This window comes from Phlebotomus papatasi, chromosome 3 (genome assembly GCF_024763615.1).
Source record: "Phlebotomus papatasi isolate M1 chromosome 3, Ppap_2.1, whole genome shotgun sequence".
Taxonomy (NCBI): domain Eukaryota; kingdom Metazoa; phylum Arthropoda; class Insecta; order Diptera; family Psychodidae; genus Phlebotomus; species Phlebotomus papatasi.
In genome coordinates, this window is record NC_077224.1 from 40529506 (window position 1) to 40543990 (window position 14485).

The 14485-nt window shown below is 31.3% G+C and overlaps 1 protein-coding gene across 24 annotated transcripts in view; it reads left to right on the forward strand.

The window, feature by feature from the left end:
• Positions 1-96: 96 nt before the first annotated feature.
• The window catches only part of LOC129805674 (tensin-2), a 253929-nt gene continuing 239540 nt past the window's right edge, over positions 97-14485 (forward strand). For 6 of the 24 annotated variants that reach the window (XM_055853731.1, XM_055853733.1, XM_055853734.1 and 3 more), the window contains exon 1: positions 122-572. In XM_055853731.1, coding sequence (XP_055709706.1) covers positions 507-572 — 66 coding nt within the window. In that variant the 5' untranslated portion in view covers positions 122-506. Of the gene's footprint in view, positions 573-14485 lie in introns of all 24 variants that reach the window. The other 18 variants (XM_055853739.1, XM_055853740.1, XM_055853741.1 and 15 more) reach the window with 6 other exon arrangements.

Here is a 14485-nt window from a genome sequence, read left to right on the forward strand (position 1 = left end):
GTCATCGTTATTTTTCAATTACAGTCTGAAGTTAGTCACAAATTTATACATGCAATGTACATGGGCTTTATGCCGGTATATACAAAATAAATTTTCAGTTTACCGCCAACCTTCGAAGAGAGTGGTTTATATCTCTTGGTCTTTTCCTGAACCATCCCTGAGAATCATCTCAAAGAATCCGCGTAGAAGTGTTCTTTCGGCCGCATAAAAATGTAGCCAATAATTAGATTATCGGGTGCTAAACAAGAGTGAAAACACTCCAATGGGGAATGTTGAGACTCCATGTGAGAACTTCAAGTGAAAACGTGTGTTTTTCTTTTTCTTTTTAATTTCCCGCGCGAAAAATCAATTGTATGCAAATTTTGTGTTTTCCCGGTTTTCCCTCTATTTGTTTTTCTATCTGGCTAATTTAACGTAAAGGAAATTCTGTGAAATGATACCCTCTTGAGGAGCCGAGAGAGACTGTGCAGTCAAGAAAAAAACATCCTCAATTGCCAGCCTCCACCATGTCCTGGAATTGCCTCTGCAGCAAGGAGAAGAAACGACCACAAATAAGTGCCCCAATTTTAAATGTGAGTCCTCAAATGCTAATTTTTACCATCTTCATCCCATCTGTGGTCTCGAGGGACGTTGCCTCGTAAATTTTCAGGATGTCTCTGTCCAGAAATTTACATGCACTTCTTCTTACATCTTGGAATAATTTAATAAATATGTAGGAAGCTATTCAAAACAGTGCTGACTACTGAATTTCAGCAAAAGAACATCCCTTTTATGTAAACGTTCTGGTTAGTACTTATTATTCTTGACCAGAAACTTTTGTGAATAGCGAAAATATTGTTTTAAGTATACTTGAAACGGTAAACTAAGAACGAATATTTTGTTTAGAATTTCATGGTAAATTCTCGGGTAATTTTTCCTTCGACTTTCACTGTAAAAATTTAAATTTATAGAAGGAATAAAGTTTAATTGCAGGCTTTATGTTTAAGGCTTCGCTCATACTCTGGCTTCGAACACTTTAGATTTTCCCATATCCCTTTAATGAAAGACTAGGGGGAACTGGGGCAGTAATAAACTGGGGTAGTTGTAAACACTGTGATTTTTTTCATTAATTTTAAGACTCCAGAGGATAAAACCCATAAGCATTCATAGATACCATGGGGATGTATGTCCACAGATGAATTGGTCAAAAAAATCCTAATACTTTAAAAATAAAAATCATTTTTCCCGAAAATGTTGATATTTCAATTATTTTGGTCATTTGGATTTCCACCTGGAAATTAAAAACTGTGTAAAATAATCGAAATGTAGCAATACCAATTCTTTCCTACATCTTTTAGGATTATATTTATGCATTTACTAGACAAATTGAGATTCTCATTATTTCAAAAGAATTAATAATTGGTCAGAAAACAGCATTCGGGGTAGATGTAAACAGGCAATTTCAATTTCACAAAATGAGTAGGTAAAAGAGCGGGAAATTGACCTTCATGCGAAATATCTATAACTCATAGATTACGAAAAAAATTGGCGAAAAGTCACATGATGTCAAAATATGGGGAAAATCCATTGAAAAATGTCTTTGATATGCATGCTTTTAGTTTTTTTGCTATTTTAATTATTCTTTGTAAAAAGTGTCGTGATTTTTTTGAAAAATAAACAGTCTTTATATATCTCTTAAGTAATTAAAATAATCGAAAGTGGTGCAAAGTTAATTTCAAGGGTGGGAAAAAAGGTGTTTACATCCTCCCCAGAAAGTGGTTACTTCTACCCCAGGTATTTTGTGAAAAGAGAAAAATGCATGACACAAATTTTATTTTTATGGAAAACTCAATTGTTTTCCAGCATCCGCATTACCCTCGATTAATTGCCTATACCCAAGGGTAAAACATGAGCTAAGAAAGATTTTCCAAAAAATCACGGCGTCCTTGGAAAATCACCTCAAATTCGCATCTATCGAAAATGGTTACATGTGCCCCAGTCTCCCCTATAGCTATTAAAATATACTGCAATAGGTCAGATTCATTAAAGGAATATTGGAAAAAATATGAAATGTTCGAAGCCAGACTGTGTGCGAAACCTGAAATCCTTCCCCTATAGGTTTTTGGTTCAGAAATACAAAGAATTTTATTTATTTCTTTGTTTTAACACCCTTTAAGGACGATTGGAACACCGGTGTCCCAAAAGAAAATAATTTTTCCTGAGTACCTAAAGGTATTTTTTTTCTTATGTCTGTACATAATTGTAAAGTAGAAGGTTGAAGGAATCTAGGATATTTTTTGCAAGTCTCTAGCTATTGGCTATGTAGTAAATATTTAAGCTAAAAAATGGCGAATTTTTAAATTCTCAAATTCATAATTGTTTTTATTTATTTTAATACTTTAAATTTTTTTTAAAACAAAACCATTTTGGAAATATAAACTACAATATTCATACGTAATATTTTTCATTAAAGCGAAAAATATTATTCATTGGTATTGTCAGAAAAATTACTTAAATTTTTGGGCCATTTTTGGCCCTATCGTTGATATTTAGAAGCACAAAATACACCGAATCAGATTTTGTTGGATTTTTCAAGGTTTGATGTAAGACTTATCATTGATTATGTTTCCCAGTTTAATTTTTATCGTTGATTTTCAGTCCGTAAAAATGTCTCGTCGTTAAAGGGTTAAATCGGTTAAAGTTCCCAATTTCAATTACTTAAATAAATTACGTGAATTAATTAAATTCTTTCTTTAAATATATTTTAATAATTTTCTTTATAATTAATATTTTTTCTCTGAACAATCGAAAAACGTTCAAATATAATATGATAAAACACGAAGATCAATTGTTTTAAATAAATAAAAAAAAACTATTTTTTTTCTGCCCTATTTAAAATTTTAATAAAAATGTTACAAAAAGGATTATTAGTCTGTAAAACTACCTTTGTTGTGTAAAAAAAGTCGTTAAAATTTAGGTCAATAAAAATCATCTAAATGATCATAAATAACTTCATATTAAATGACTTTATTATATTCTTAAGTTACCAAATTGGATCATAATTTCTCAATTTTGGCTTTACCAAGAATTGCCAAGAATAATTTCTCAGTTTTTATGCACTGTGATAACTTTTGATTTATGTTTTATTAATACACTGCACTGACCAAATTTTATGTCAATTTTAGTGTCTGAAAATGGCTTTTTTATTGGAAAACTTTATAAATAAATATGGAATTGAATTCCATAATTATTTCTGAAGTATTTTACATTCCTGGAAATACTTGACACAGGTTATAATAATAGGTTATGATCAAATATATTTTAGGTTAAGTTAAGTCTAACCTCAAAAATCGAAGACACTATTCGTGAAAAGATCTTTCAAACATTTTTTAAGGGAATTTTTGATTATTACTTCTTCTTGCAAAAATTAAACTAAAATACCTTTAACTTTATTTGTATATCCAGTTCTAACCTCAGAATTTTAACAGATTGCGGTTAAAATTAATGAGACGTTTATTAAAATTCTTAATAAAATGATTCTAAATTTTTCAAATATCTTTCTGTGAGGTAATTTTTTTTCGAGGTTCGGTCAAATAACTTCTAAATCTATTTGAACGTATTAACCAAAAACAAGAATAAAATGCGATATTTCTCTACTGCTTTTTTTTTTAAATATATTTCAATAAATAAACTTTATTGCTGAACATTAATGCCTTCGTTGTGTAATATATGATAAGACAATTGCATTATTTTGTACAGTGCCTAATGAATTAATGCAGTCAAGTTCCCCAAACTTGAAGTGTGAACGACGGTAGAATTCACAATGTAAAATTTGAGGTTATGTAAAGAAAGTTTTCCGTGGAGTCTGAATTAGAACCATTTATCTCCGGTGCTTTCTTATTATCACTATATTAATAAAATCTCGAAACTTATTGTTTTTATTTAATTTACATAATTTAGAGATTTTATCATTGTACTTTGTTGTTAAATAAATGGATTTTGTAGAGAAAATTCAAATAATTACGGTGATAATAAGGAAGAAACGGAAAAATGGTTCTAGTTCAGACTCCATGGAAAAGTGTCTTCACATAACCTCAAATACTTCATTTTGAGTTGAACCGTGTTGCTTATCTTGTGTGAAACAACGAATATAAAATTTGAAAACGTTATACGAAACGAGTTTAATATTTAGTTTAAGAAATTCATGTGACCTACAAGTTCTGAAATCTTCCGTATAATTTATCCTGAAGAGTTGACCTTGGCAAATCACATTTATGAGCAGATTTTCGTAAATAAACTCTTCCAAGACCTGTTCCACATCATCTTTTTCATAGATGAGATGCTTTTTTATTTCTCTGAGCATTTTACAACCTAGAAATTGAAAAAAAAAACTAAAATGAATTAGAAATTTAAGGTTAAAAGGGTTGTGGACGAAATAATAAACGTAACCTTATTGGAAAGATGCTCACAAAATATCTATTTTTTACACGTATGATCTAGCAGGAAAATTTCACTTGGAATTTAAAGAATATGGTTCACTATTATTGTAAACAAAAACAATTTTTAATGAATGAATCAATTTTAATGAAAAAAAACGGAAGCAAAATCATTTGTACTTCACCGCAAGCCACAAAACTCCTAGCAACACAAGTGATCCGTCACATTTTTTGTAAGACTCTTTCCACATTAAAGTTTCTATTGCACAATTTTATACCGAAAATTTAACGATTTTTGTGTTGTTACATTTAAAAACAAATTTAAAATAAAAAAATTATTGAGTATATTCAAAGATTACGGTTCTGGAAGTTGGTCACCAATGATAAGATGGCGGTAGACGCAATAGAAAGAAAAGCAATCTCCGTTTCTGTAAATTGTTGCGCTTATAAAGCATTTTTTAATGAATAAATGTCTTTTAAATCCATAATTTAAATAAATTTATTTGCTTGGCCGCAGTTACACTCAAAGTGGCCGAAATTTAAAGCTGGCCAAAATTTTGCACACTTACCCTATGTAATGTATTACATTTCAAATTCAAAACAAGAAATTAAGCATAATAACGTTGCTTAGATCAGAAATTATCGTAACTTACTCGACACATCAGAAATTTGTTTAAACTTTTTAAGCTACGACCATGGGCTATTTTACAGGCTGGGAAAGTTACAGAAAATGATGATCCAAGCGACGAATTGTCGTTCTTAATTTTTTTACCAGAATACAAACTATCATTAATCATAAAACAATCAAAAAGCATAGGATAACTTCTAAAAAAAAATACGTTGATGACACGTAAATTATTTTTTTGTAAACAGTGGAACTGATAATCGATCATTCGTACGTAAAAGCGAATTAAAGAAATCTTTATAGGCTCCTAAAAATCCGGTTTCAAAGCCCATAACTCAAACTAATTTTTGCACTAGAAACCTCTCCATTTTTATGGCTCCGAATCTTCTATGGGAAAAATCTTTCAGCACATGTTAGCTTCTTTTGAATTTCGTTTATTTATCTTAGCCATTCCCTTTGAGGGTGTCACACTCCATAAAGATCTCTGTTATAATCATATGCAAGAAGTGATTTTCGAAGATGCATAATCTCCCCAGAGAAACATAAATTTTCAAATTCCAGATGAAAGCCCTAAAGAATTTTGTTAATCAAATTCATGAATTCAATTGAATTGACCACGGGTTTGTCTACATGTTTGCGGCTCTATCATTCATTCCTGCGGCAATAAAAAATGCAGTCGACCATTAAACACTACTATTAATGAAAAAAAAGAGTTTGGGAATAATCTCAAATTCAATCGCTTTTCTAATTATACAACAAAAGGCGCCGTTTCCTCTCTCAGAACTTGACGTAACGCATGTGCGTTTTTTTTAACAGAATAAAAATAATATATATAGAGGAAGGAGAAATACGAGATAAAAGCTCTCGAGTAAGACTTCTCTTTGTCGATCACAAGTGAAAGAAGTTCTTTCGGGTGGATTTTATAATTGGAACAAGAAGATGGACATGATTCAATTCCGCTCTTTCACCATAAGCCGAAACGTGAATTTCGGGGAGTTTTAATTCAATTTCTGTAGATTTCACTTTTAATTATGTTAAATTGAGCGAAAAACTAATTTTTTTGGCTATGTCTTTTGTTGGGATTTTAGCTTTTTGGTGTTTTGTCGATACGAGTGTTGATTTCATTAAATTCTTCTTTGCAACATTCGTCTGAAGTTTCTTTGAGGGAAATTCCCTCGTTCTTGTCTGTATTATGGTATGTTGCAAAAACTGGGTATAAATTGTTTTATGTCTCATTATGAAATATGATTGTTGGTAATATTTCTTCTTTAATGTTTTTACTAAAGAAAAAGCACGAGCAATCATTCAATTGACAAAGGCAGAAAATACATGAGTAAGGTCATTCCTTTAGGTCACAGCAATTAATAGTTAAATACTTAAAGTATTCAAGAACTAATAAATTATAAAAAAAGAGAAAACTGAAAAAAACGGTGACGGAACAAATCATAACTCAAATTGCAATACCTATAATTTTTTAATATTATTTCTCTAGCTCTTCAAATTATTAAGTGTTTGTTTTTGAGTGTTTCTTTTAGTGAGGAAAACCATTTGCTATTTTATTTCTTGAGCATGTGGAACAGTTAGGAGAATGAGTGACGATTAGCAAGGCAACAGATGTTATTTACCAAATTACACAAAATCACCCACACAAACTTCTCCACTTTAGTTCATCGTCATCAAAACAAACCAAGAATATCCACTTTGGAGAACATATCAACAGCTTTTTGGAAGAGTGTGACACGCACGCGAAATCGGCAAAAAGATATTAATGCCTCTGTTTAATTAATGTGACAAATTGCTATGTAAACATTGGCAAAGAGGTATAACGAGAAGAAATATTACATCACACACTTTTAATTACACAAGTTTAAATTCATAAGATATAGATAAGAAGTCTGAGCAGAAGAGTCACGTAAAGAAAGAATTATTATGAAACAGCAACGACACACCACTGAGAACAAAAATGCAGGGGATGAGGGACTATAATAGCCTTATTTATGTTAATCCACTGAAGAATTTAGTTAAGTTTATGAGCTTTTCTATAATCTTACTAAGCTCCATTACGGCTGATTAGGATTAGAAACAAGATTTCCGAAAAAAAAACTCATTTTATCTTATAGGGATTTAGGAACTCACAACGTTCTGGAAAATATGAATTGTATTTTCGAAGAATTACTGCGGAAAGGACAGTCGAATAAAGAATTTGAAGCTCTGCTTTTATTAACATTAATTTTTTAACTCGGCACTATATCGTATTAGGGTAAATGTGCCAAATTTCGGCATAGTTGCATGCAAGCGTCAAAGTCTCAAGTTTGAAATGTAAAGTTTTAAATACAAATTGATTTTTTTTATTCTTATTTTTGTAAGAGTGTTGCTTGGAACCTTGTAAAGAGTTTACCATCTTTATTTACTCTAAAATCATTCTTAATACATTTTAAAATGAATAAAAATATAGATATAGCTTTGTTGTCCTATTTCGGCCACCTTCTTTCTCATAGTTCCTTGCCCTTCGGGAATTCTTCCAATATCTTTTTCACGTCATCTCGTTTGTCGATGCTACATTTTTTGTTATTCTTTTTTCATTGTATAATCTCTGGAGTATGTAAAAACTAAAAATTCATGGAAATTCGAGGAACAAGAAAGGTGACCGAAATTGCAAGCTGGCCAGAATTTGGCACACTTAATCTATAATCTTTCAAGAAAATGAAAGTAATAAGTCTTTTTTTTTTCTTTTGAAAAAAAAAAGCATATGGAGCTCCAAAATTGAAGAACAGTAAAAAAAGAAAGCTTAAATGGTAAATGGTATTCAATAGTTGAAAGTCACTTTATAAAAACTTATCTTTAAACTTATAAGCACTATCCTTTAATTACAGAACGATAGTGGAAAATGGGGCAACTTTGAATTGGCATACCTTTAAAGTTGTGTTTTTCTCTTATTTTTAAATTAGGAAGCTAAATTACTTTATGATAAGCCTCAGTTACATTTACAAATTGGAGAAAAATTTCAAAGGTATCCCAATTCAAAGGTGCCTCACTTCCCCCTATCCCCTTCAGTGCTTGATAAAAAAAATCCTTTTGGCTGTAAGAGCTACTAATAACATTTTCATTACAAATTTAACCCTTTAGGACGATTGGGTCACCGGTGGCCCAAAAATGAAATTTTTCATACGGCCATCTTAAGTCATGTTTTGTTCTAAAAAGTCAGAAAAAGTAATTTTTTATGACCCCCGATTTTTGACCTTTTCGTCTTTAAAGGGTTAAAGAACAATGATTAAGTACATGAATCAAAGAAACTCGAGTCCTTTTTGATTTAGTTTCGCTTAACTGTCTCTCTCAAAATTTATCTTGCCCATTCCGTAGTATTTCTTCCAAGGATCGTATTCGTATATTTTTTACAGCAGCTCCTACACTTCTGTTTCTCTAATCATTTATTAATTTAAAAAAAAACTGGCAGAAAAAGAAAAACCTGCTTTTGTTGCTTTGAAATCATTTTCATTGGGCTTTCAAAGAGAAAATATTATCTTTTCTGGTTTAGGAAAAAAGGATATCAAAAACAGCTTAATTTTCTTTTAAAACTTAATTTTAAAAGAAAATTGCAAACTTTCTGTTACCTATAATTTTACCTATACAATAATAAATTTACCTATATAATTTTAAATTATTCGCAAAGGTAAAAACATTTCCACATAAAATAGTTTGAAACATTTACATACGGGATTTTACTGGGAGGGAATTCGAATAAAGAAAAATGTTCTTTATTCCATTTAAAAATTTAATTTTAAGAGAAAATTAATGAACCTGGCGGATTTCGTTAGCTAAAAACTTCCTAAAGACATCAAGAAAACTTTTTCTTGAAGCGTGAAATTGCTCAAAAATTTAATACTGTTTTTTATTAATCTAAAACTTAATACTGCACCTATTTTGATCAGGTTTTGGAGCAGATATAGAAAGCTTGAGGCACTGTCTCAGAGCTCTTCTAAGGCCGGCTTTAGACCTAAGGTTTAGCCCAGTGGCCGGTGGTCTCAAAATTCAAAATAGCAACGCAGTTTTATTGGTTTTTCAAAATTTAATGGATCACTTGCCCGTTGACCAATCTTAAGTGATAATTTTCCAAAAAATCTTGATTAAGAAGAAATTAGAGAAGTGAAGCCATATGGCTAAGCCGTAGGTCTGAAGCCCGTGTAAGGCAACTCTTGTCTTTTACCAACTTTTCTTTGAGAAAAGTGGGTCAAAAGCTTCCTCAAAGTCCATTTTGAAGTTTTTGATATTAGTTTTTGTGCAATTTTTTTTAAATACAGTGCCCGCTTTCTAATCCGGATCGCCGTAATCCGGACGAGTTCTCGACGGTTACATATAAAATAATTTTGAGGTTATGTATGCATGTCTGTTCTACCATGAAAATGAATTATCCTGTGATGTTTTTGCTTAATAAATTAAGTATAATAGCATAGAATTCTCTAATTGTCTTTTTAATCTTCTTTATAACTTTTATACTAATTCTACAAAAAAAACTTGTATTATAGTTTCGAGACCGTTGAACAAATTTAAAAAATCTATCCGGATTACGAAGCGGACATTTGTCATATTGTCTCCCAATCATCCGGATTACGAAGCGGGCACTGTACCATAAAACCATTTTGAATGCTATTTGATTATTTTTGAACTGTTTAAAAAAGATAGAAAAAAGCGAAAAAGATCTTAATCCGTTCTCACCAGCTTCTGCATTTCATCAGTACCTTACATTGTCAAATAATCCTGTGAAATCCTTCAAGAAACCCGGAGATTCTCCGGGTTTCCTGCAGGGCTCCCTGGAGATTAATCAGGTTTAGATAAAAAGAGCACGGATTTTGGACTATATCCTTCTCCTTCTTTATTATTCAAACAACGTTTTGGAGCTTATTGGCTCCTTCCTCAGGTATACAATATGCAAAGTAATGGGTGGGAAACAGAGTCTGGACACAAAATAGCTGCGTATATGTGCACCTCTGGACGACAATTGCATGATGATGGTCAGAATATAACCAATGAAGAATGAGTTTCCTGCAAAATACATGGAGGAATCAGATTTCAGCAGGAATATCTAGAGATTTCTTGCATTTACTGCAGGAATCCAGAGGAATTCCCGGGTTTCCTGCAGGACTTCCCGAAGATTCCTCTAGTTTCATACAAGATTCCTCGGAGAGTTTGGCATAGCTCACATAAAAATGTCAAAGAAGTATCTGTTTGCAATGTTGGCATTAGCTTCTCGTATTATTTAAAATGAGTTCCGCATTACGATTTATGATTCTTTAATCCAGAACAGATTACATGCAGAAAATTTGTCAGAAATGCAAATATCTATAAATTTTGTAGTCAAGTATTTGGCAAATTCTTCCATTTAATGCCTCACTGGTTAAATATTGTAGCAGATATTAAAGGGGATGGATATTTTCCCATAGAAATCGAGTTTAATTTTCCAACCTGTTGCACATTTATTGGCTCAAGACATGTGGGTAGAAAAATCACGAAGGAACTTTACTCAATGGCATCACAGTAAATTCGTGGAAAAAGTGCAAGTTTAATGCTTCTTTTGATCGGATCATTCTCGTATATAATTTATGCATTTCATAAGTTCCGCCGACACTTTGATTGCCAATCGTCCTCAACTTTTGCAGACATAAAACACACCATTAAGTAAGCAATCGCCACAGTCATTGACTTTAGAACTATTTGCTATGTATTCAAGACTTCTCTTGGCAAGAATGGGATAGAGAGGTAGAATTATTATGTGTACAACCAAAGTGTCTTTTACAATGTGACGGCAATAGTTAGTGGTTCATGTATCTATTATTAAGACTCTCTTTACTTCTCCAGAACACCTTTGCCGAACGTTAAGAACTATGCTAGATTTACAATAGAGTGAGACACAAATCCCTCCTGGAGAGGAGCTTTATTTGAACGCATATAGGATGTAAGAAAAATAAAAAAGAGTTAATCAGTAGTAGAAAATGTGACTCGCGCCATGCATTTCTTACACCAATTGAGCCAATCTCTTCGTGTGTAGACCTTAATGGACTATGGATGGTAAAGGGTGGATGGAAAAAAGGTGCATTTAATAAAACGCTTCTTGTCGCATGTCAAGGTAAATATATGGACTTGGGAAGACAAGAATCATGGTCAAGAAGGTAGCGTCAACACAAAATCTCGATATGGCATTTGCATATGATGACAACACGAAAATGAATAAGAAAGTTATACTGGAGTTAAATGAATCATTCGTCTTGCATGTGATTTAGATAATAATAACATCTTCTTAAAGACGATGAGGTGGAAGAAAAAAAAAAGCTCAACAAGGGAATAATTCTAAAGCTTGCACAGTGTTGAAAGCAAAGGAACATTATAAAATCAACTGTGAAAGAACCACTAAGAATCACTGAATCAATATTTCACCCGTCAAGTCCCAACATACTTGAAAGTCACAGCAATTATCGCATTTTAAACGCCTCAGAACATATCTTACAGAAAAATCATCCTCCGAAATGTTTTCTTTTTTTTTCATTTCTTATTGGTATATTCTTTTTCCAAGTATTCCTCAGAGTTGTGTGTAAAAAGGGATGTAAAAAAAGTGTAAGAAGATCTGAAGAATACTTTTTCTTCACTCGCTAATTAGTGCTGTTAAGTCATGTAAACATAATTATAGTGTAAACACACTATATTGGGTATACTTAAAAATTTTCAATCACTTTTTTGAGTACTTCCATATATTGTCAATCGAAGGAAAAGATATGTTGGTCAAAGTGCCAGAATATTGCGTAAAAAGTTTCTACAATGGGTGTTTAACTGAAGGCTAAAATAATTAAAATAAGGAAGGGGTGGCCAAGTGTATGAGAATTCGCGGAATACTTGAATGGTATAGTGGATTAACTACTTTTTGCCAGTTGCACAATTAGCGGAGATTCCGCGGACTGAAGGAAAATCCGGCTTCGTCCGATCTGGATCAACTTTGTCAGAATACATTTTGATACTCATAAATCACAATTTATGAAACACAGTAAAAATTTATATTTTCAATTGTTTCTTCGGCTGTTTTCAAGACGTAGGGGAAAGCACGCTACCTTCGGACGACTCAAGTTTCGAACTATTTCTTTTTTAACGTGTTTTAAATGAATTTGGCTTATTTTGATGAGGCCGGTAATAGTAGGGTGGCGGCAGACCCAACCACAAAACAAAACTTTGGGACAATAAGAATCTTATCTTATTATATTATATTTAAATTACTAGTCCAATACCTCAAATTTTCAAAAACAGAGCTCTGCGTGAAATCTATTAACAACATAAAAAATTGAGTTGTCCGAAAGTAGTGCGGTTTCTCTTAAAGTTTCACAACATCTAATATCCGGATAGTAAAATTGATTATCTGGATAGTTAAATTTACTATCTATTTAATTAAATCCACTATTCTGAATCTAAGAGAGACTTGAGGTTAAATCTAAAGAAGGGTAGTAAAATTTACCATCTGATTATTAGAATATACTATCCATAGGATAGTAAATTATAAATACTATCACATATAGGGTAAATTAAGCTAATTCAAAACCTGCTCCAAATGGAAATTTTTCGCTACTCCAAGTGGAAACGTAATTGTTTTCATGATAAATACAGCACTAAATTATTATATTTATATATTTTCTATACCACAGTTTTATTATTTAGTTAATTTTGCTCCAAATAAAACGAAAATCCATTCATATTCACAAATTTTAATTTGTTAATTTCTCAGAAAAATTAAAAGTGTACTTTTCACCATCGAATTTTTCATCGATCGACCATGTTTTCCAATGAAAAACACAATGAGGTAATTATTGTTTATTCGTTTTGTTTAACATTAAAGTCATATTTCTGGCTAATTTTAGTTAAAGTAAGTGCTAATCTTTATTGTTAACGGTACGTGAAGTTTTCTAATGAAATAATTACCCATTTCGTGAACAAAAAGGATTTTTCTGAAGTGTCTGCAAATGCTGCAATAGGAAACCCCGGAAATATGATATTTTTGGATAGATTTTCTTATTGTTTTAGATGGGAAAGGAGAAAAGACCAGAAATAAGAACAAATCCTGCATTCAGAAGCAACTCAACAAGGTTTTGGAAGCCTTTCGTCGCGGTTTCACTTACACTGTTTGTCTCCAATTAGAAAATTTCCCTTGTCTCCATTTGGATTAATTTGTTTCCAATAGAAGCATTTTACATTCGCGTTTTTTCTTGTATTTAAGAAGTTTTCAAATTATATCTAAAGAATTTTCACTAAACAGTAACATTCTAGAAGAGTCAAGGAGCAAATTTATGTCATTCTCTTCAGAAAAAAAATTGAACTTAAAGTGTTGAATCTTCTGTCAAAGTTAAAGCGTCTGGAAATGGTTTTGAATTAGGACATTTTCCCTACTCAAGACTTTTGACTGTGCGATCTAACACCCCAATTTGTTGGGCGAATTTTTTACTATCCGAATTCGCATTCCCTTCTATCATCCTGAATACTGGATATAAATGATAAATATTAAAAAGGGTTATCTGTTGTTTACTAACAGATATTGATTAAGTTTTTTCGACTGTAGATTAAAATATCCTCTTGTATTCAAATTACTTTACATATTTTAAATATGATTGCAAGTTCGAACATTCCGCAAACTTGGGACATTTGAATTTTTTTCAGAGATCCAAGTTTGATCAAAATTCAGCTAATAAAAATAGATTTTTGCGAAATGACAAAAGATGTGAGTTATTGTGAATCGACCATATTAAACTTAAATACTTTGTTAGGTTCTGGTTTTTTTTCTAAAGTTTTTTGAAATGTATTTGAATTATGTAATTTCGATTTTGGTGAGTAGGAAGTCTCATTAATATTCATCAGTGAAATATTTAGATCAGAGCAAAAAAAAAATTATGGATTTATCTTCTTAATCCAGGATAAACAAAATTTTTGCCATAGAGCAGTAGAAAATATAAAAACATACTGAAAATCGTTCATAGGAAAAAAACAAAACAACAATAATCGAAGAAATTAATTAAAGAACTTCTTCTAAAATTCGACTCATTTTAAACAAGACTTAGAATGTATTTTACTAGTTCTTTCCTTTGTTTCTTATTTTTGTTTGTCATTTCCTTGTTTCTTTAACTTTTTAAACAAAAAAAACCACAATTCAATCGTAGGTCAGGTGCACGAGCTTAATGATATTTCATATAGATTTAAGCGACTTTTTTATCAAATATACTTAATGCAGTAGCTCCATTACACATTTTATTAATTAAGTAATTGTTGAGATAAAATACTTTTCTCAATGATATTATTCCAATGTCCATTTTAAATTTTAGATGAGTTTTTTGTCCCTTATAAACTTTTCTATCAACATCCACTTGATCAATGTATAAAATGTTGTTTCTTGGTTATAAAATCATGTACCATCTCCTTATGC